General features: G+C 34.1%; 1 protein-coding gene across 3 annotated transcripts in view; it reads left to right on the top strand.

Annotated features, from left to right (window-relative positions):
* Positions 1 to 24,175, top strand: part of RYK (receptor like tyrosine kinase) — a 91,299-nt gene that overhangs the window by 56,035 nt on the left and 11,089 nt on the right. For 2 of the 3 annotated variants that reach the window (XM_037024754.2, XM_037024752.2), the window contains exons 8-13: positions 2,465 to 2,599; positions 3,713 to 3,799; positions 8,418 to 8,487; positions 14,289 to 14,421; positions 15,646 to 15,755; positions 15,920 to 16,079. In XM_037024754.2, coding sequence (XP_036880649.1) covers positions 2,465 to 2,599; positions 3,713 to 3,799; positions 8,418 to 8,487; positions 14,289 to 14,421; positions 15,646 to 15,755; positions 15,920 to 16,079 — 695 coding nt within the window. The remainder of the gene's footprint in view (positions 1 to 2,464; positions 2,600 to 3,712; positions 3,800 to 8,417; positions 8,488 to 14,288; positions 14,422 to 15,645; positions 15,756 to 15,919; positions 16,080 to 24,175) is intronic. The other variant, XM_037024753.2, reaches the window with a different exon arrangement.

The following is a 24,175-nucleotide window of genomic DNA, read 5'->3' on the forward strand; positions in this document are numbered from 1 at the left end:
AGAGCCTGGGATATGATTCCCTTTTTTTCTATAATAGGATTTTGATGAAAGTTTTTACACTGTAACATGTAGATGTTTGGGGAAAAATAATTATTCTTAGGGTGTTATTTAAACATAATGAGGAATCAGTCACCATGCCAATAAGAAACAATGTAGTCATCAGGATAAGCAGCAGGCCACAAGTCAGGGCTCGGTTTAGTGCTGGCATGATTAATTAGGTTCTTAGAGTCAATTAACTGTTACCTTCCTTGGGCTGGCATTTACTCTTCAGAAAACTAAGAATATCTGTCCTTCACCCAGTGCCCTGGTGTGGCCTTTCAATACTGTTTCCCATGAAAAACAACAACAACAAGATTCCTTGGAGAAATGGATGGTCTCAGGACTGGGTCAGTAATGTATGAGATAAACCTGGATCATGTTGCTGAGCCAAAAATCATAAAAACTGCTAAAGACTTGAAGAGCTCCTGAAGATGCGACTATTTGAGCATCAAATAATAATAATAATAATAATAATAATAATGACTACAATGTATTGAAACATAAAATGGGTAAAAATCTGTGAGTTTATAATAAAACTTTTTTAAAAATTGGTCCTTATACGATAACTCATACAAGGTAACTAAGGCACCAGTGATACTCTGACAAATGGTGACTATTTTGGAGTAACCAGGTAGTTCTAGTTAATGAGGGAAAATGCTTCTTTATAGAAGAATCCCAGCAAACAAATGTGGAAGGAATGATAGAAAATCATATTTGCACCCCCTAATAAAATATTTGATTCAGGAAAAGATCACCAGTCTTTAAAATCCTTCCAACAAAGGGAAATGGGGAACTTCACTATTTGAGGGATCAGACTGTCACTGCCTGAATTCACTAATGAAACTTGTCATCAGTAAAAGTAGCCATGCTAGATACTTTGCACTCCTATATGTGATGTACCACCCAGAGAGTATTCTTGTTTCTCCTCACCCAACCATAGTTAACTTGAATTCAGTCAAGACCACAGGATTGACTGGCAGTTTATAAGAAATACAGAGACAGAGGAACAGGTTAAATGATATTCAAAAAAGCAAATGCCAGACATTCTCCAGAAGAACTGATCTGGATCTGTAATAAGACAGTGGCAAGAAAAAAAAAGGGAAGGAAAGGGTGCTGTAGTTTTAAAAGGCAGCAGTTACCATCACCACCAATGAAAGGAATAAATACATGCTCTTCAGAAGGTACAATGATAGATGTAAGAGTAGTCCAAACTGTTCAGAATAAAACATCATTGCTTTAATGTTTAGAGGCTAAGTTTTGCTCATTAAAATCAATTCTTGATTGTGGATATAACCTTAAAGAGATAGATAATTCAATTATTATATATGCGAAAAGCAAAATACTTTTTTAAAAAGTCAGCAAAAACTACTTATTAAAATTTTCAGTTACCATTAGTAAGAAATTAATTCTTGTGAACATTAAATGTATGATAAAAATACTTTTAAAAAACTCAATGAAAATATATTTTTTATAAATAAAAATAGAAAAAGAAAGGAGTAGAAAAAATATTTGAAGACATAATAACCAGGAATTTTCTAAAATGACACACACAACAGACTACAAATTAAGATACTGAGAGAACCCCAGGCAGGATTAAACACATACAGATACACTCACACAGACTCATGCACCTGGACTTACCATGGTCAAACTGATTACCAGTGGAATCGGGTGCTGTCAGCCTGATCCATTTGTTGTAAGGTTCCCCAAAGCTTCGCATGCGGTTCTTCTCGCAGACTTTGGTGATCATTGTCTAGGTCCACTAATTCTTTAGGGATTTTTCTTCCCAATAGCTACCAAAGCAAGTAAATCATTAAAGATACCTTTCCAATTCCTGTTTGCTAACACTGGTTCCTTTTATTCCAGTATTTTTTTGGAATGAAATTTTAATTTACGTCTAGACATTTTGTTTTTGCTGTTATCATATTAAGAATGAATGGGAATTAAGAGAACTGAAAAATAAATAGGAATCCCACAATGGTATGAGTAGACTGTATGAATACTAGAATGATAAAATCAATCATATGTTTTATTAAAAAAGATATTTTTACAAACATGTCTTTATTTAAAAAGTTCTGTGGGAGAAAAACAGTCCATAGAAGGTTTAAATTAAATTCCATGAGTCAAAGTTTGTTTCTTTTAGCTGAAAGGCAATTGATGTGTTGGTAACGGTAACATTAATTTTAGTGCTTCTTGTCTTAATTCTGCAGTTTAAGATTTTTGGGGTAGGTGGATAAGTGTTGCTTTTCAATATTTTGCATGGCCTTCACAAGTAATTCTCCCTGTTCATGTGTGTGCCTGTTTCTTTTTATGATTCTTGCATCCATTCATTCATTACTATTACCTGAGTCCTGAGGTTCTAACTGAACAAGTTGGCCCTGGTGCCATAATAAGGGTATTTATATTTCTTGGTTTCGCTTTGTTGGCTCCTCAGGTTATCCTACCTTGAGGATAGAGAAGAATGACTTGAGAAGTGTCACTCTTTTGGAGGCCAAAGCAAAGGTGAAGGATATAGCAATATCCAGGGAGAGGATAACACTAAAAGATGTACTCCAAGAAGGTATTTTTTACCGCAAAATCACTTCTTCAAGGAATTGAATCTTAGCACTATAACGTTTTTTTTGTTTCAGATTTTAAGAATTTCACCTCATTTTGTGCCTACAGATAGAAAGCAGTAACACTTTATTTCCTTTATAAAATTGGTTTTCATTTTCCCTTTCTTTAGGTTTTAAATTTGCCTTAATACACCTTTGATGTATTTCTTGATTTTTAAGTATATTTAAGTGCATATATATGTGTGTTTGTTACCTTTAAAGTACATTTTCTGTTTAGTTCTTGTTTAAACGTGATCTCTACCTAGCAGGTGTTTCTGAAATATTCTAAGTAATTTCTATTCTTAGACTAGTTGTGAAGATTAGGTGAAGTGGTGCACACTAAGTGAACTAACACATCGTAGGTGTCTAATAGCTACTAGTGCCCTTGCCTTCCCCACTTGCTGGTCCTTACTTTCTTTCTTGATTTTTAAGGCATTGATAGGGGAGGTGCTGAAAGAAGGGGACAGAAACTAATAGTAAAATACTTCATTGCAGTCCCCAAGTTGTTAATAGAGGATTCCTTTTCCCTTCTCCTAATGCAGTTTGGAATGTTTTGGATGCAGATTAGTCATTATGAATTCATTTGTTAGCTGGGATGTTACAGGTCAGTCACAGCTAAGTGAGGCTGTCCCAATGGCAAATAGTAATAATAGTAATTAACAGAAGCAGAGTTTGGGGGTCTATTTTTGAGTGTATGAATAGAATCCATCTTCTTCCTTTGTCATTGCTCTGAGGCTAAGCGTAGAAACTCATAAATGCCTCTGTTGATATCCTGTTACTAAGCCCCAGTGCTCCTGACTGTATCGTTAGTTTATTTAGGATAATTCAGAAAGAATTCTCACATACTTAGTTTAATATGGCACTCCTAAAAGCAAGTTATTTCATAGTTACAAATAACTTCTACTAGTCGTTAGGAAACAAAGATTTGGATCTTTTTACTCTAGGGCTGGGTAGTGTTTATCACATATAACCTTTAAAACAAAACACATTATATTTGTTTTAAATTACACCAGAAAGTTTTGTACTTATAATTAATGAAGGTTATCATATGAACTCATTAATTATTCTTTTTCCTTTAGGTACTTTTGGGCGTATTTTCCATGGGATTTTAGTAGATGACAAAGATCCAAATAAAGAAAAACAAACATTTGTAAAAACAGTTAAAGGTAGGATTTATTTCCCATACTGTTTCTATAGTGCTTTCCTAAGGTGGTTCATGCCAGTGCAATTCTGTCTCAAATCTTCAGTATATGCCAGACTTTTTAAATCAGTCCATGTTAATTTAGTTCATATGGTGCTAACTTTTTAGGCAATTTGGGTTATTCTCATTAGGTTTAGAAAATAGAAGTCTAATAAATTAAGATATTAAACTTTTATTAGGTACAACTCAGGCTTCTAGTTAAAACTGCATCTACTTGACTTCATTGTTGCTCTATGTAATATTGTATTTTTCTTGGTTTGAAATTCTCTGGTTTTTCTCTCTTAAAAAACATTGTTATTGGTTTTACCTCCCCTCTACCACACAGTAGTGAGGACTATAAAGAAAAAACATTGACTCCCAGACTCTCAGTACCTTATATGGGTACCTACTCCTTACCTTTCTCCCATTACCCCCTGCCTTTATTTTGGCTGTTGTATGTAATGCGGCAGAAGATATACGTATGTGTATGTGTAAATGTGTGTGTGTTTCTTAGTATAGTTTTTCAGGTATAACCATAGTTGGAATGCTGCTCCAGGAGTGTTCATATTTAAAATTTTGATAAGAGATTGCCAGTTGCCAAATTATTCTATAAAAGGTAGCACTGGTTTACATTTTCATTAACAATACCTGCTTTCACATATTCTTCTTTTGGAAAAATGTGATACGTAATTTTTCACTTATTGATTTATATAAATTTTTCAGTTAAGAGATTCCCTATGAAAATATGCTAGGATATGATTATATATTGCTTATTCCCTAATACTGGTGAATCAGCAAGATCCTTTAAAATATTAGAACTTAAATATTGATAATTGATATTTATAAAAGCACAAGTAATTCTTAGTTGTCTATTAGCCCATTTTAAGAGAAAGAAAAATAGAGATTGATGGGGCCCTTCATATCTGACTGTCTATATAAGTTGAGATGATAATATATTAATTTTGGAAAAATGAATTTAGCATTTTGAATAGAATTTGATATAATTTCACAAAATTGCTTATTTAAGGATGCTACAAACACATACACACACACACACACTCAAACACCTTTTATCTTTTCTAAACAAATAGTTTATTATACTATTCAGTTTTTATTTTATTCACCCACTTCTCCTAGCCCCAAAACACTTAGAGGTTAGTATTTGTTAGGCCCCATTGTGTTCTCTGACTAGTTTTGAAGGATGTTTTACGTATTACTCTTTGTAAATGTAAAATTTTAACTTTAATAACCACTGCCCTTCGTTGCACTTCCCCATTTTTTAAGAAAACACTTTCCTTTAACTCTAATATTTCTTCTGGGCTTTGTAAATATTCTATGGACAATTTAGAACTGGGCTTACTAATTTGTTCAAATGAATCTTGAATTAGCAAAAGAGGTTTCTGTACAGAATTGGGTTGATTTAGGCTCTGAAGGGGGGAAAAAAGGAAATAATAGTGATAAGAAAACACAATGCGGATACTGGGACTGTTTCACAAGATAAGATTTCTCTTCCCGTATACACTTGAATTGTAGTCACTAGCTTGTTTCTGTGCTTTACCACTGTAATTATTATGTTCCCTCTGAGCTAGACGAAAACAAGAAAAAGCACAGTGAGTTCTTAGCCAAGATGTGGTCATGGTTTGCCTGGGAAACAGAGAAGAAGTGCTTTGCCCACAGCCTTTGCCTCAAAATTGTTCAAGAGATAACTCCGCATGATTGAGTGTCTCTGAGATTTATTCCTGTGGAATGTTATTTTAATTTTTCTAATTGAAGCTACATAGAACTGACAAAGTTCTTTCACAAATCTGTATGCTTTGTTACATGCTACACAATTAGAAGTGTAGCTTAAGATGCAAAAAATAAGTTTTTAAAAGATAATTGAGCATAAGCATAAGCAGGAAATTACATTCTTAAAAAATATATAATGTTGCACAAGGACTTATGGATACGCCAGTAGAAATGTCGAGAAATTGAAATTAGGAATCTGAATTTCAGACAATGAATATTGTGAAGTGAAATTCTGTGAAATAAATTAATTGATTTGAATTTATTGTTACTTTATTTTATAATTGCTAATTTTTTGCAGTTTGGGGATGTGTTTTTTATCATTTTCTCTTTTGTAACTTTTAGAATGTAAATTATTTTATAGTATTGTTTTCAAATGTATACCTCTTGAAAATAGACCTTTCAGTGTTTAAAATGAAAAGACATGGACTATACTGAGAAAGGAATCCAGGAAAATGATTTTCTCTTAATAAATTGATAGCTTTTTTAGATCATCCAGTTCAAATGTCCCTTACTTCATAGAATATGCTTATTAAAGTTAAGAACTTGAAAAATATTATGCATAAAATGATATATACTGAAGTTACCTTTGTTTTACTTGGGTTTTCATACCAGTTGATGGGAAAGTAAGCTCTTAAGAACTGGGTGGGGACCTCCAACTGGTACTTGTTTTCAATCCTAAAAAGGTCCTACCAGCCTCCAGATAGCCCTGGCTGTAATTCCATGAAAAATAATTTAGATTGTAGAAAGAGTGAATAAGGCACATTGTGCTATTTACTAGATGATCCTAAATTTTAAGCAGTTTTTAGACAACTAGAGTTTATTCAAGCAGACACTGTGTGGAGCACCTTTTTCAAAGAAGTACCAAGTGTTTCAAGTCCTTGGCTTTTTGCCACCCATTTTACATACCTACAAAAGTCTTAACTAAGTGAAGCTGTCTGAAAGGGGACAGTACTAGCGAGTACAGGAGAGGGAGTGATTCCACCAGTTAGTCCCAGAGGTAAATGAAATTTGTAATTTTCAGCTTTGACAGCTTCACTGTTAAAGAGTGACGATGGTACATCATCATAGTGCTTGAGCTCAGTGGTCTACATATTACTGTTGGTTCAGCCTTTTGCTAGGTAGGGTTGGGGTGTAGATCTTGGCTTCACCGATCTTTACATCCTTTTCTCCCTCTTGCTGCATTGATCAGAAGCTTTATAAGTTGTTATTACTGTTGACATACAAATTAGCTATTGGTTTCTCTGAAAGTGTTTTTAGAGATACACTATACTCAAAATTTTATTTTTAATATCTAAAAACCATTTAAAAATAAAACTGATTTTCAATTTTATAGTGAAAATATGCTTTCACTATAAAATGTTCTTTTCAAACAGTGAAGAAAATATATATTACAATAGTGGCCCCTATACAATGAGGAGTTCATGTAGATTTGTGCAAATATTTGATGGCTTATGGTTCTTGGGAGGTACAGACTAAACATTGATAAATTGCATTATCATGTTTTTGTTTCAAAACCATTGAACTAAAAAGCCAGTTTTAGTTCTGTTTTATTAATTTGGACCAAAAACCATGAGTTCAGAAGCAGAAAATAAAATGGAATAATTGTTTTAATTTCAGATGTTCTGTGAAAATTAAATTGTTTTCTACTAATTTAATATTGATTCTTTGTGTTTTTTATAACTACAGAAAAGTAAGAACAAGAAAACAACAAAATTGCAGTCTCCAGTCAGAACTCTTGTGGTCATTTTTTTTCAGTTTTATGTTTGTAAGGTTAGAAAGTGTAAACAAGACAGAAAGGTACAAAATGTAAATCTTCCCATCTCTAAAATAACCACTATAAATAATTTCTTTTGATTTGCTTCATGAGTAAGAGAAAAAATGCACCCAAGTATATCTAATTTTTTAAATAATTTTGTTTTTAAGCTGTAACTGATCACAGAAACACAGTTTTTCTGCAGCTTGCTTTTTAAATTTAATGTATCTTGGACATCTTTCTCAAAATGTATAGATCTAAATCTTATTTCTAAAAGTAGTCACACAGTATTCTGATATGCTAATTTTTAACTAGTTTTCCGTTGATGGGCACTTTGGTTGTTTTGCATTTCTTACTGTTACCATTGAATAATTCTTACATTATATGTAGGTGATCTTCTGTGGATATATGTGTAGGGTAGACTCTTAGCAGTGAGACTGATGATGTAAAGGGTATATGCATTTAAAATGTTAGATATTGGTTTCCCTCTACCACGGTGCTCTGGTGATCCTCACACTCTTGCCCAGACGGGTAGGTTGCTGATTTTTTGTCTCTTCCAATCTGATGGATAAAATGGTGTGTCCTTAAGTTGCATTTCTTTACTGAGCAGTGAGGCTAAAAGTCATTTTGTAATTTTGTTAGTCACTTGTGTTTCTTTTTTTAGTAAACTATATGTTTATTCCCTTTGTCTCTTTTTCATTTTTTTTGTTTCTTATTTATATGAACTCTTTAAAGAAGGGAAAAAATTCATTAGCCCTTTATAAAATGCCTACATGTTATGGATATTTGTCCACTCTTTTATTACTTTGTTTATGGAACCTTACTTAATTTCTAATTTTTATGTAGTCACATTTATCCATAACGTCTTCTGTTAATATTGATTTACTCAGTGGGATTACCTACCACAATAGAGTTTCAGGCTAGAGCCATTTGGATTTACCTGTATTTTATAATGAAAATTTATTTTATATAGTCTGAGATAATTATTGACTAATAGCAGAATATATTAATATCATATATATATAGTGTTATCATTTAAGACAGTGTCTTTTTCTTTATATAGATCAAGCTTCTGAAATTCAGGTGACAATGATGCTTACTGAAAGTTGTAAGCTACGAGGTCTTCATCACAGGTAAGAGAAGAAACCACCCAGCAACTAAGTGTTAAACATGGTAACAGTTTTATTTTCGCATTGTGAAATGTTCTGAATCAAAAGCTTTTTGGAACAGTTTAATTTTTTTTCAGAACATAAAAGTGAATGCATGCTCATTGCACAAAATTTAATAACACAGTAAAGTAAAAGGAAAATAGTGTCTAAGCCCACATCTATATAATCATAGCTAAGATTTTTGAAAAGGGTTTTTACATATTTATATGTGTATTTCTCTTAAAAAAATTGGATGATATACATAAACTAAAAAAATTTGTTACAAGATTTTTTATACAATACCAAAGACAAGAATAATAAACACAGTAAGCCTACCTCCTAAATGTAAAGGTAGTTATTAACATTTTGCCATTTTTGCTTCGTGTGTGCATGCATTTGTGTGCCTCTATCATCTCTCTAAATAGGTGTGGATAGGCAGATATTTGTGCCTGTGGCAATATTTTAAAGTAAATTGGATATCTTAACACTATCAATGCATTTCCAGTATGCATTTTCCAAAAAAATGAGGATATTTTCCTATATAATCACAATGCCATTATTATCTTTACAAGTTAACATGCTTTTTGATATTAGCAAAGCAAAGTATCTAACTTTTCTTATGGGTAACTATAAATTCGTGTCTATATTATAGTAGTAGTTCACTGAATGGATATACCACCTTTTATTTAACAAATCTCTTGTCATTAGGTCATAGTATGACTTAAAAAATATATATAGTTCTATATGAAGAACTTTTTTAAAAAAGCTTTTTATCAGTCTTCTTGACAGAGCTATAACAAAAGCTACCTTCTGAGAAAAAAGGACTTAAATAATAGTATCACAATGTGCAGCACTATCAATATTAGGTCAAGATTTTTTGAAAGCACTATGTAGAGTCAGCTTGATTTGTATGTCTACTGAATCTTTGGTCACATGTTAAAAAAATGGAAAGTGATCATCCCTTTTTTTTATTTTTCAGGAAGATAGTTTTATTATTTTGAGGTACCTAAAATGTACAAATCTCAGTGTACAGCTTGATGAATTTTGACATGTGAATGTACTCATGTAACTATCACCCAGATCAAGATGCTGATCATTATCACTAATTTTTTTTTCCTTTCACTTATTTCACCCATCTCTCCATCCCCCTGCCCTGTGGTAACTACCAGTCTGTTCTTTGTGTCTGTTAGTCTCTTTCTGTTTTGTTTGTTCATTTTTCTTTTTTAGATACAGCATGTAAGTGAAATCATATGGAATTTGTCCTTCTCTGCCTGGCTTATTTCACTTAGCATAATACCCTCTAGGTCCATTTATGTTGTTACAAATGGCAAGATTTCATTCTTTTTTTATCACTGAGTAATATACCATTGTGTGTGTGTTGTGTGTGTGTGTGTGTATGCCACATCTTTTTTATTTTTTATCCTTTCATCTATTGATGGACACTTAGGTTGTTTCCATATTTAGGTTATTGTAAATAATGCTGTGATAAACATATCTTTTCAAGTTAGTGATTTTGTTTTCTTCGGGTAAATTCTCAAAAGTGGAATTGCTGGGCTGTATAGTATTTCTGTTTTCAGTTTTTTGAGAACCTTCCATACTTCTTTCCATAATGGCTGCTCCAATTGATAATCCTAACAGTTGTGGATAGCGTTCCCTTTTCTCTACCTCCTTGCTAACACTTGTTATTTCTTGAGTGACCATCCCTGTTAGAAGATATTTATAGACTTCTGAAAAAATAAAAAGATGGAAAGGAAAGCATACAAAAGGCATCAATGCATTTTAATTTCTGTGTACTTTGAGCAGTTACTTTACCAAAAAAAAAGATGATTACTTAGTTTTACATTTGAATTTTGTTTATACTTTAGTTCATATTCAAATGAATCTGAGAATCTAAAAAGAAGGCAAGTTATGGTAGAATCAATAAAATGGTAATGAAAATGAAACTGAGTTCTTTGGCATTGTGAAGGTGGAAAATAAATAAGCCAACGGCAAGGAGACAAATATTTTTGCTTTAGTTGAACATAAAACAAGCTTCTTAGCTTCTGGGCAACCAAGGCTGAAGGAAACATTACAAGTTGATAAATCTCACTATTAGAAGGGAAAGAAACATAGATGTTCCTTAAGAGAGAGAAAAGTTATTCTGATTTCAAATTTCAGAGCAGATGTCTCATTAGGTTTATCATGTCCTTGGGACATTGATTAATATAACAAAGAGACACTCTTGAATTTCATTGGAAGTAAAAAAGCCAGAGACTTTTGAAAAAATTGAACAAATTATATTGAGGAACTGAAGATGTTCCTTTGAAAGGGTTAAGGAGTGTTTCCTTCCATTGACCCGATTCAGTCCAAGAATAGAATTCCTCATCTGCAGAGGAACGGATGGATAACTCATCCCTTAGACTATATTTTCTTAGAAACACATTCTGTTTCCTTTGGATAACAAAACAAGAACTGGGTAATGATTAGTTGGAAATGTCCTTTTTGACAGTGTTGGGAGTGTCTGCTGTTCTGTCATGCTGACTCCAGGGGGAGTAGCCAACAGTGTTACACTAGTATGTAATGTTAACCCAGGATTTGGGTACTGACCTAGTAATCTAACCCTGATGAAAGGTCTGCATCACTTCAGCACAGGAGTGGGTGGCAGGCGTAAAGGTGGACAAAGCCAGGATTTTGCCAGGAAGCAGCTTTATAGCCACTGTAGTCCAAAGATGCTTTGGCTGAAAAATGTTCAAAGCAATCATTAGCAGCATTTTCTCATGAGGCTCTAAACATTCTACCGGGGTTTTCCAACATCCTGCCAGGATGAATTAGCAGCCCCAGGTTATCATTATGTGATGCAAGGGGATGGCATTTTAAAATGGGTTAATACTGGACAGTCAGTGATTATGGCAGCTTATAGTTTGGTCATGGTTAATTGTTCCTAATTATAAAGTGATACCAGATTCTTCTAGTTTTTAATGAACAAAACACATTGTCAGTACATTCATTGTTCTTTCCATTCACTGTAGCAGTTCATTTTATTTTTAAGGGGACTGGGACCTACAACACATTTCTTTTTGACCCTTGACATCTAGACTATTCGTGGCTGTATGTATGCATTTGGGCTGTTCATTTTTTTACTTGGATTCATTAAGTGCCTATTTTGCTGAAACTCTGCTAGGTATGAGGGATAAAAATGAAATAATGATCTCTAGTGATCAGTAGAATTTATCAAGCAAACTAAGTAACAGCAAGAGATGGCACCTGGTTTCAGAATTTAACTTTATAAAAAAGTAGTTGTGATATGGAATTACACATTTAAAACATGTTTACTTTATGTTTACATTCCACGAATAAGAGTTGTAAAGTGTTGAACTATTTTAAAGCATTTTGAAATTCTTTTTACTCCTTTTTCCACTGTAATTCATGAGATTGGTTTTTATTGTAAGTTTAAATAGCTGTATAAATAAAAGGTAGCTGTCAACCTATTTTAATACATCAGAGTGTTTCATATCAAAGTACTCATGAGCTATTTGTCCTTATGGTTTGACTCTGTTTTTCCCAGAGTGCCTGAGGGCAGGCCCTTCACATTCCAACTGCCTCATGGCTCCCAGTCTGCAAGCACCCCTAGCAAGACTGAGAACTGGGTGCATTTGCCTCAAGTCCCCATGGAAACTGCCCTTCCTCCATTTTGTTATCTGTAGCACCTGCATTTGCTCTCATCCACACTTGTCCCAGACTTCCCCTCTTTATCCTCCTTTCCTTTATAAAATGAGCAGAATGAAGATGAGCCATTTGTACTTTGAAACATGTTCATGCAGCTTGTTACCTTTCCTAGCAGGCTCTTATCCTCTGGCAATAAATGAATGATTTGATCTTATCCAACAAACTTACTGCGCCTGGATAAAATGCCTTTAACTCTGCTTGGTGAATTTCAGTCATGAAAATAATTTTTCAGTAAGAAATAATTTTGGGGTGTTAGATTGGGTAACTCTCCACATTACCTCTGAAATTTTGGCATGCTCAGGTGAATATCTGAGCACAGACCTGCTAGTCAATTTAGTGTGTGGGGGGCTGGCTGTGAAAAGAGGCTCTGTCATCTTCCCTGGGCCCCTCTTGCTTCCTTGGGAAGGAATGCCCAGTCATCTGGGGAAAGCACAAGAGTTTTGGAATCAGATGACATTTTTTTTTTCTCCGCATACCTGCCATTTGTCTTCAGCAGGTTACCTGACTTCTCTCTCTGTTCCTCACCTATGAAGCAGAACTAATCAGACTAATCATTGCTGCCATTCTTAGGCCAAGGCCATAATGCAAGTAGAAGCTTTACAGAGGTGTTACCTCCTACAGGTTTACTGTTCTCTGAATCCTCATTTTTCCAGCTGCTCAGGGTCAGTGCTTTCCCTGTTAAAACTCCTGCACAGCGTGGGCAAAGCCCATAACTTTCATTTGTGCACTCTTAGGCCAGAATCGTGACTGGTTTTAGAAGACATACATGCTAAATTGAGACAATTTAGGAAATACAGAGAGACAAGGTAGAAATGATGGGAAGTCCCACAGCTCAAAAACAACAACTGCCTATTTCTGTGCAGATTTTTACTACTTTTTCTTTAATTTGTAATTATTGTGTAATCCTCTCCATATTTGTAATATGTGAATTGCTTTATTATCTTTTTCTCCTATAAGATAAGCTTTTACTCATGTTCTCCTTAACATCTCTTTATAACCATTTAATCATTACATACTATCCTATTATTTGGATGTACACTTTTCATTACTTTTGGACATTCAAGTTGTTACCAACTTTTTGCTATTAGTATTGCATTAACTCTCCTTGTCCATGTGGCTTTTTTATGTTTAATATTATTTCCTATTGGATAGCCTTAGAGGCAGAATTTACTAAGTTAAGGAATAGGAATGTTTTTAAGCCTATGTTATTTGTGTTATTTTTCAAATATTTTTTAAGTGCTTATTTTCCATGGCACAGAATACAAAGCATTAGGTTAAAAATAAGAGTTCATATTAGTTTTTGCCTTCTAGGAATTTTCAGCTTGGTGGAGAAAAATGAGGTCATTATGTTAAAAGTTATGTAACCTTGGGAAAAAATTTCCGGATACCAGTGGAAGAGGTGTCATTAAGGCAAAAGGATGAAAGTATGTGTGCCGTAGAAATTAAAGCAAGAACAAGACTGTTTACTATATGCTTGGCTTTATTTTGTACATCATAACATTTTATGGTTGGTGGGATCCCCATCCCTGTCAGAGGTATGGAAACTAAGGCAAAGAGAGACAGTCACACAGACAGTAAATAGTAAGTTTAGGAATTAGAAATCAGATTGTAAATCCCATGTGACCAGCTAGAGCCTTCTTGGCCTTTGTGGCAGTTTTAGCCTCTTAGAGGCCTTCTTGGCTATCAGATTTTTGTTCCCAGTATGCATTGGGGCCTTTTTTTTAAAGTGTGATTATGGACCGAAAGGAATGTTAAAATATACTCTTGGTCAAGTCCTTTTTAGGTGCCTCTGTTTACCCTTTTGAGTAAAAATTTAGGAAGCTAGAGACTCCAGTCCACAGGAAACAACTGAGTTTATATATAACTTTTCTCTAGAAAAGGTGCATATGTGGGAAACACTAACGTCTAGTTTAAAGAGCCTTTATAATTTTACATTTTTAATGGTAATTATGTTTTTAAGTATGTTTGAGATTTTCGTGTTTTCTTTCAGGTTTTCTTAATTTTATTCCTTTTTATTAAAAACAAACCCCTGAGGTTTTAGATTTCACTTATCTTTCTCCTGATTTCTTGTTATTTTATAGAAATCTTCTTCCTATTACCCATGTGTGTATAGAAGAAGGAGAAAAGCCCATGGTGATTTTGCCTTACATGAATTGGGGGAATCTTAAATTGTTTTTACGCCAGTGCAAATTAGTAGAGGCCAATAACCCTCAGGTGAGAAAATTTTGCCCCAAATACCAAGTATTTACCCAAAGTTTTCTGATGATATCTTCAAAAGTAGATGTTAACATTCTTATATATAAACTGTTTAAAGGCCTGCAAAAAGAACCTCAAAATGAACCAGAACATATTTATAACCTGGTGGTTTAGAGCAGATGGTTAATGATTCTGTCCTGAGGCTTACACTTTACTGATGCTGAATTTTTTTTTATATCCATTGTATGTTTACTCATAATCATTTCACTCCCTCTGTAACACCATCTCAGTCATTTTCCTGATAACTCTTTGAAGGACTTGTATTAGATCTCCCTTCTATGAATGGAAACAGATTTTACAGAGCCATTTGGTCTATATTTATACCAAAAGCTGTTGTTGACTGGAGTGCTAGATTGTAGGGGATAATTGAGTGTGTTTTTAATATGCTGGCTGTAGGATGCCAGTCACCTAAGAATTTCTTTCTCTTCACTACTGTGTACATAGTTGTGAAGCATTTGGTCAGATTCCAAACACATTATGACAGTAGTGGTAGTAAAGCCTAGTGGGAGTTTTGCTGCCTACTGTGTTTTGTAACCACATTAGGTTGGTTTTAGGATTTATAATAATGTACTTCCAGTTGCCAGGAGAAAGTGGATTGAAAGCCTTCATTGAATAGTTGGTTTAATATGTGTAATATGCCTTGTAAATTGACAGGATTAAAGCCAAGGTTTCCAACAAGTGGTTGGAGGCTCTTTCACTCCTCAGCCCTCAGTACTGGTGTCCTGGCTCCAGAGAAGCATATCAATATAGTTTGTAGGCTTGTATTAATTTGAAAATGGTCCCCAGGGGACAGTCTCCTAATAAAAGCTATTATTTTTATAGAAAACAAGTTATTAAATCATAAGCATTTGAATTAATCCCTTAAAAATTAAACATTCATTGAACAGATAGGTACTAAGCAGCTACTGTATGCATTGGATGTTGGGGGGAAATACCTGCTGGGTGTGTGACTATGGTGTGTGTGACTGTGAAATTTATGGTAGATTATACTATAGAATGATAAGGTCTATAATAGAAACAGGTACTGGGAGCTTTGGGAACATATACTTGGTCAAGAAGTAGCCTTTCAAACTCAGTGTATAGATAGAAGTATTTGGGGATGGAGTAGGATTGGAATGAACTGAGTAGCTGCCATCGTAATTTTTTCACTAACTGCTAACACTATTATTTTCTGTTACACAGGCAATTTCTCAGCAAGACCTGGTACACATGGCTATTCAGATTGCCTGTGGAATGAGCTATCTGGCGAGAAGGGAAGTCATCCACAAAGACCTGGCTGCTAGGAATTGTGTGTGAGTGCCAGGAGTTTGTTACTGTCATTTGATGTTTAGTTCTTTCTCAGTTTGGGGTTTTCTCCAGGAGTCACAGTGGGAATTGTATTACATTAAAGAGTAACTATAATCCATATTTTAAAAATACTCTCATTTCATTTGATGTTCATGTCTTTACTTTTCAGCATTGATGACACACTTCAAGTTAAGATCACAGACAATGCCCTCTCCAGAGACTTGTTCCCCATGGACTATCACTGTCTGGGGGACAATGAAAACAGGCCAGTTCGGTGGATGGCTCTTGAAAGTTTGGTCAATAATGAGTTCTCCAGCGCTAGTGATGTGGTAAGTGCTAGGATCCTAGATGTCAGTAGAATGGAGAAGAAGCTTTGTTTTAATATGTTTTTCTATTTTTTTAAATATAGTAACTGTTCCCTGAAATTTTTCATTAAAAAAGCAAGGGTACTTAGCTCCCAGTCTAGTCGGTTTATGGAGAGAAGCTGTGACCCAAACCATGGGCCATTGAAATCTTATTTCATCCTCACAATAGCTCTGAGCGGCTGTTAAAACTATAAGGTAGGTAGACACTGTTGTCCCAGTTTTAAAGATGAGGATATTGAGGCTAAGAGAGGTTACAGTATTTGATTATTTTTTTATTTGAGTCTCAGAATGACCAAGTGGTTGCCAGATCATAAAGATTTATTGTTAAATTTTTTCAAAAAATCTCAAGTATTATGGCCAGTGTAATTTATAATTCCCCAGATGTCATTCCCTTCCTTTTGTCAGTTTTTGGGTGGTTCTGCCACTTGAGCAGATCATATAGTGGGAGCCTTTATACTTTAATGAATAGTTCCAGAAGCCACATTTATTTGTGTGTATTTTGCAGGCATTTTTAATTGTTTTTAATTTCTGTCACTTTTTAGTCTGATTTGAAAGATTATCTGTATCTTGCTTACTATACTTTATTTTTATAGCTGAATATTTAGAGATTAGGCAAAACTTTTGCTTATAAGTTTCCCCTGTATGATCATGTTAGTGATGCATGTAAAATCTTATAATATGCCTCAAAGTTGCAACTGTAAAAATTGGGCATACTATTTCATTGTATCTTGTGTCTCGTTGATGTATTTTATTTGTAATATAGGATTACTCTTTCGCTTCTAAGTTTGTATGCCTAAAGGATTATTTATTTTAATATATTCCTTTCCTCAGCGTATTAGTTTCCTGTAGCTGTTTTAAAAAATTACTGCAACCTTGGAGGTAAAACAACAGATTTATTCTCTCACAGTTGAATTCTGGAGGTCAGATATGTTTGAAATGAAGGCATAGAACTGGGCCATGCTCCCTCCAGAGGCTCTAATTGGGAAACCTTCCTTGCCTCTTCCAGCTTCTGGTAGCTGCCTGTTGGCATTCCTTGGCTTGTGGCTGCATCTGTCCACTCTGTGTTCATTTCATCTTCTCCTCTGTGTATGTATCTGTTTCTTAAAACTCCCTCTGCCTCTCTCTTATAATGATACGTATGATTGCATGTAGAACCCACCTGCATCACCTACGGTAAGTTTCTACTCTCAAGGTGTTCCTAGCTTGCACATCTTTTGCCATTTAAGGTCATATTTACAGGTTTGGGGGATTAGAATGTGGACATATCTTTGAGGTCACCATTCAAACTGCCAAACTCAGTAATTGAAATTATCTAAGATTTCCTTACTGAAAAACTGATATTCCAATTTAAAATCATTAAAATGATAATGATTTGCTAAAGGGGAAACCTTTTGTTAATTACAATCTGCTAATTTTTTTCTTTTTCTGAAGCTAGGTTAGCTATTTGATGTATTGTGCCTTTTTACATACCAATTGTCTTGATAAAATGAGCTCACTTGATGTGAATGAGCAGTTTACTTCCAGGTTTGTTTGTTTTTACTTTTTTTCTGTAAATTAAGTTCTTTCACTGTGCACTTCTTCAAAATATTTTGTTTTAACTTAATTTAAAATCAACTACTCTAAAAAAATTCTTATCTGACACTTGTCAGATGGGCAGAATAAATATCAGGGATAGTGAGAAGGGCTATTCTTGCTTCATGGACCAGCTGCAGAGGTTAACAGTGGGTGGAAACTTGCTTCGTGTTGCCACAGGCTTTCCCGCCCAGAGGCATGGGACATGTTAGAGGATGGGAGTGGGGTGGACTGAGGGAAATACAGCCAGACTCTTAGATACTGAACCTTGAGGATTCAGCTTGTATAGCAGCAGATAACTAGGCCTAGCCTGTTTTTTTTTTTTTTCAGAGCTTTGATAATAAAATAGAACCTCTGTAAGTCTAGGGAGAGGAAATCCCGGGGCAAAATACCTCTGAAAACTGAAATCAGTCAAAGGGAGAAACAAAGTTTAAAACCTATTTATTGTTTACAAACTGCAGTCCTGCCCATCTCTCTCTCCAGCTGGAGCAGCAGCAAAACCGACTCTCCCCCTCCCCTCTCAGGTACAGATAAGCCCTCCACTGCCCAGGTAATTACCCACTGATAGGGAAATGAACTTCTCTCCACTAGGAATTATGCAAATCCACTAAAGCCATACTTCTTTCCACTCTTGAGCTCCTGTTGATAAGCACATGTACTAAAGCCAAGCAAGATATTCTGGATAAATTACAATTTTACCCATAACTTCTCCGTCTAATGTCAAGAAGTTAAAATTCCAAGTAAAGCAATATGAATTCACAAAGCAACTTACAAGCTTTAATGGTTTTATAAAGGGAACCTGGGAGAAAGGGGTTGCTTTATTGTTTTTTATTTTTATTTTTCTCAAGTAATATAAAAAGAAAAAGCAGAGTTCGATTTTAGGACAGCACACACCTGCTGTATTGCACAGTGGAAGCCCCCAAAATATGCATTATTTAATTTAATGTTTCTGTGTAGGTATTCCATTACATATTTATGCAGTAAAGGTATTATTTTTTACAACACTTACGAACTTTTTCATGGGAGCTCCAGAATGAAAACTAAATTAGATGATATACTTTGAACTAAAGAGAGTACTGTTAATAATACATCTCTACATAATGTGATTTATGTCTCTTCAGCTGTGTACACTCCCCTGTATTAGCTGATAAAGATCTTATTGAAGGATAGGTTTAGTTAGGAATTTCAAAATCATACTTAGAATTAGTTATTTTTATGGTTATGGTATTCTATAAATTTTGCAAAAGTTCACATATTTTATGTAAACATCTGCCTTACACCAAAATGCCATCATACCAAATACCTTGTTGCTGCTTGATCACTTGACAGCTTTGTTTAAAAAAATTACCACAAACTTAATGGTGAGCACCTTAACAGATGACTTTAAAATCTTAATTATTTCTAGTGTGTCTTGACGTGAACTTACTTTAAGTGTCTCTGTGACCCAAATTCTTCTGAGCTGTACTTAGAATGTAATGGTGAGAATACCCAATGATTTACATTTAACATGGTTAACTCCTAATATGTTTGTATTTTCTTCTTTAGATTCTGATGAATAAATTTCCTTTAAAATACATAGATATTTACATATATATGTTTGTGTGTATGTGTATATATACACACACATACACATCCCTTAAATATCTTTTGCTTTGGATAACTGAGATTAAAAGGAGTAGGAACACGATTCTGTTTTTTATGACTAGGATTACTATTAGCATAAAAATCCTACCTTTCAGTTTTGTGGGATTGAATATTTTTTGAATTCATATAAATTAAATTGCTTTTTAACATTTGTATTGAAAATGGTATGTATAATCATTATGCTGTGCTCCCAGTTTTTCTTTATGGATGGAGTTGAGGATTTAAAGTGTACATTTTAATATTCTACTTTTGTGCTGAAACACTTCATGTGGAGTTATATTCAGAATAAGTAATGTAACCCCACTTCTCCACACATATAAAATACATAGTTTAGGTATAAATGAGGTCTATCTTAAAAATAATACATTGCATCGCTGGGTTGTATTTTCACAATTTTTACCGGTAAGATTTAATATTTCAGAATGCCAGGATTCTTAAAATGTTAGTATCAGCTTTTAATTGTTGAACTTAGGAAATAAGCACAACTAAATGTGACTAGCTAATAAATCTCTTCCTAATATTATTCCAAGATATGGCATCATCATAAGCAGGCTTAAGAATTTCAGGATATTGTTTTTATTCTGTTTTTATTAGATATAACCACCATAGATTTTTTTCTGACTTTGTTTCCTCTATTTGAAAATAGATTTCATGATTTATAGCTTCTTTGAATTATAATTATAGTAGCTAACATAATTCTGCTGTTAAGAAAGCTACTTTCTTTTAAGAGACTAAATGTAGTCAGAAATGTACAATTAAGAGTTATTTTCTTGGTGGTTTTTTGTCTTTGGGATATTACATTGTGTTTAAAAAGCAGTTCCTTAGCAAAAACAAGTTAAGGAGATTATTTCCATGCTGATCTTACAAGAATGGCTTATGGCAATATGGAGATCCTTTAAGGTATTTGAACAGTTTTTAGGGTACAGGGCAAATTAAAATGTGTTCCTCTGCCTTTACATTATTTATTGTATGAACATTAAAAATGTACAGTTATAAATAAGTCATGGGGATGAATAGTACAGAACAGGGAATATAGTCAATAATAACTTTGAATGGTGACAGATGATAACTACAGTTATCATGGTGAACATTTTGTAATGTATATAAATGTCAAATCACTATGTTGTACACCTGACACTAGTATAATATTATCTGTCAACTATACTTAATTAAAAAGCTTAAAAAAAGGTTACCTAGAAGACAGAGGGAGGTCTGTAATGTTATCTGGATGCTGTATCTGAAACAGAGTACCTCTTAATACTCCTGTTCGCCCAGTGTCATGGAAAGTCATTGCCACACCTTGAGCAGATCCCAGCAGAGCTCACATTCAAAATAAACCCATGAAGAGGTCTTTTGAACTACTGTGCTATCAAAGAGAAAGCTGTTGTTTTTCAGAGAATGCTTGTAATTTTTCAAAGTACAGAGAATTTTCTGTTATATTATTTCTTTATTATTAATTTTAGAATAATGCTTAGATTTCCAATATTTGTTTCCATTATGGTTGCAGATTTTACACCTAAATAATCCTAGAATTATTATTTAAATATTAAATTAACATTGAAAGGTACTGATATAAAAACATTAAGGAAAAGCTGGAGAGGTAAATGGATCATTCAGACATTAGTTTAGGAAATCAAAATTTTTAAGTTTAATATTATTACAATTAAGAAAATGCTGTTTAGTTTTATTAAATAGTATTTTAATAGTTGTAATATTTCTTGGTAATGAGGAATCAGTTTATTTTAGGAGCTATATATTGTAGGAATTATATTTTCAGAGGTGGCCAGTTGCTGACTTTTCATCAAGTATTTGCCCTCTATATATTTTCTGTTCTAGCTCTCCATAAAAATACATACTGTCCTCAAGAGCTCTTATGAACATTTCTTCCCCATTCTCTTCTCTCTCTTTCCTTTCCCTTATCATTTCATTCTGTTTCACATTCCCTTTAGATCGCCTGTGTTTTGATAGAGCAATGTCTAATCATCTGGCACAGTAGAAAAAAGTGTCATAAATAGCTGATATGTGTGATGGCCTGGTAGGCATCCAATATTGATGCTTCTGTCTTTCCTAAGCACAAATCCTCGGACAGATTCATAGCAGAAGTGGTCTCTTTACAGTCATATATGACGCTCTGTGCCTAAAGATTGCTGACTTTTGAAGTTGAATTAGCAACACGTACTAAATTTGACACCTTATGGACAGTCATTGTGTAGCTGGGTACATTTATTTAGCTAGAATAAAAAATATTGTAGGACTATTTAGATTTTTAGGTAATAGATACTAACATTGAAGAATTGTTAAAAGGACCCCTTCAAGGGTCATTTGTATAAATTTATTAATTGGATCTTAGTAAACCTTTTTTAAAGTAATATAGTTCTATAGGTGTGTATTTCAGTTATGATTATTGATAAGACAGAAAATATCTGAAAAATTTAAGTTCATAGAATAATAAAAGCTTCAAAAATTGGATATTTAGTATATATTAATAAAACCTGGACTTTGTGCACAGTGGAGTGTTAAGTTTTGAAAAGTTGTGAAAACTGATTAATGTCAGTAAGTTGAATGAACTCAGACTTCCACTATGAGGAATATTCCTCCAGTTTTAATCTTCAGAGTGAACTCTTAATTAAAGGGAGTTGGTAAAGAAAGATCCAAACTCCTTCCCCTTGTTTTCAGAGCCTTCTGTTCCTTATCTTCCTTTTTTAGCTTTGTATTTTCCACTGTACATTTCTTTATATTCTGCACTAAAGCTAGTTTGGAATTCCTGCTGGGTCAAAACACACCAGGTACTTTTATGCCCTTTGATTTTATCTTGTTTGGATCCTCAGAGAATTTTCTGCTTACCTAAATGCCACACTCTTTGCCTCATGTTTTTATGCATAAGTCATTCTTCCCAGAATGGACAGTGGGAATTCTGCCCTTACTTACTTTCCTTTAGCAGGTGTTCCATAGTTACAGAATTTAAGTTGATATATTCAAATTAAGTGATTAAGTTGCCTTTTGGGTCATTTATTTTAAGAATATTCACAGCTAGCAGTGTTACTCTTACTCTGGAAAGCTGTGTACTTGACTGTACTTGGCCTCACACTGTCTACTTCTGTTTCCATGCTGAGTCTCAAATTTCTCCGTGTTTCACTACCGCAGACTTCATTTCAAATATCCCATCTCTTCTCTTGACCACATTGTTATTTATCAGTAAATAATTTGTTAATTGACCTTTGTGGCCTGAGGGCCCCTTCCTCCACCCCTTAACTATTAGATATATACATCTACTCTGCCTTTATACCCAGGACTCGTGTTTCTGAAAACTTCAGTCAGTCTTTGATCCATACTTTTCTTTAGCTCTACTGTTGTAAATTCTAAGTCACTATGGAGATGTAACACAATTGAGGACAACAGGTAGAATATCTGGTTTGGCGGAAAACATGATTGATTTTATATGGAGCATGTTGAGTTCAAGATGCTGATGGGTGGAGTGTGTGTCTGGAATTCTGAAAAGTCATAAAAGCAGAATATTAGAAATTGGGCATCAACTTAAAAGAGGAGATTGAGTGAACAGGAGCATTTGATCCCAGAGGTAATGAATAGAAAGAAGAGACCAAGGAAAGAAACAAGGAATGTCTAGTTTTAGTAAGAAAAGAAAGATGAACAAAGAAATAGAAAGGGAAATCCTGAGAATGCTGTGTCTTAGAAGCTGAGGAAGGAAATACTAGGATGAAGAAATCTTTGGGGTCATTTGAGCAAGCAGATTTAGTAAATCATTAAAAATAGATGTGATTGTCAAGGGCACTGTGGGAGGTGAGAACGTGGGGGCAATAAGTAGATAACACTTGAAGAAGTTCAGCTCTAATGAGGAGTGAAAAGATAATAGCTTGATAGGTTGGCAGAACCAAGAGAGGCTTTGTTTTATTTTATTTGGTTTGTTTGGTTTGGTTTTTAAGCCTGGGGAGCAATGGGGAGAAAAAGATTGTATATGTGGTTATTGGAGGAAAAGTCCAAGAGATGATGGGTGAATGGGCTCAGGAGCCCAGGTAAAGGTATAGTCTTGGCACAAGAGAAAGTATAACTTTGAGGTGGGAGTAAAGAAAGAGAGAGAAGATGTAGAAAATTCTTGAAGAACTGTCTCTCACTGAACTGAGGGACAACTTCAGGTTGCTGAATATATGTGTAATTGGGGTCTCCAAAGTCATGGATGGAGAAGCAAGAATAATGAATAATTAACAACTGAAATGTTTCCAAATTTGGTTATAACTTAAATCCACAGATATAGTAATAGTCCTCAAACACAAGAAACATCAGGAAAGTAAACCACAGCACTTTATAGTCAAATTGCTCAAAGCTACTAATAGACAGAACATATGAAAAGCAGCTAGAAAAAACATGCTAATATACAGATGAACCAAGGAAATGATGGCAGCAAGTTTCTCATTGGAGGCAATGCAAGTGAGAAGACAGTGAAGCAACATCGTTAAAGTACTCTAAGAAAAAACTGTGAACATGGAATTTTATACTCAGTGAAAATATTTTTCAAAAATGAAGGGAAAATAGACTTTTTCAAAAATACAGAAGCTGAAAGAATTCATCACCAGGAGAATCATGCTGTAAGAAATGTTAAAGTACTTTAAGTCCTTTAGGACCCAGTAATACCATATGAAAATGTGTATCCACACAAAAGAGCAAAGAGCACCAGAAATGGGTAAAATACATAATATTTTTAAATAATCATTTAAATCTGATTAAGATATAATTGAACATATTTCAATGTCCCTCTCTCAATAATTGATAAAATAGAAAATCAGTAAGGATATAGACTTGAATGACACTGTCAACCAACTTGATCCAAT

Source organism: Manis javanica, chromosome 3 (assembly GCF_040802235.1).
Source record: "Manis javanica isolate MJ-LG chromosome 3, MJ_LKY, whole genome shotgun sequence".
In the NCBI taxonomy this organism is placed as follows: Eukaryota; Metazoa; Chordata; class Mammalia; order Pholidota; family Manidae; genus Manis; species Manis javanica.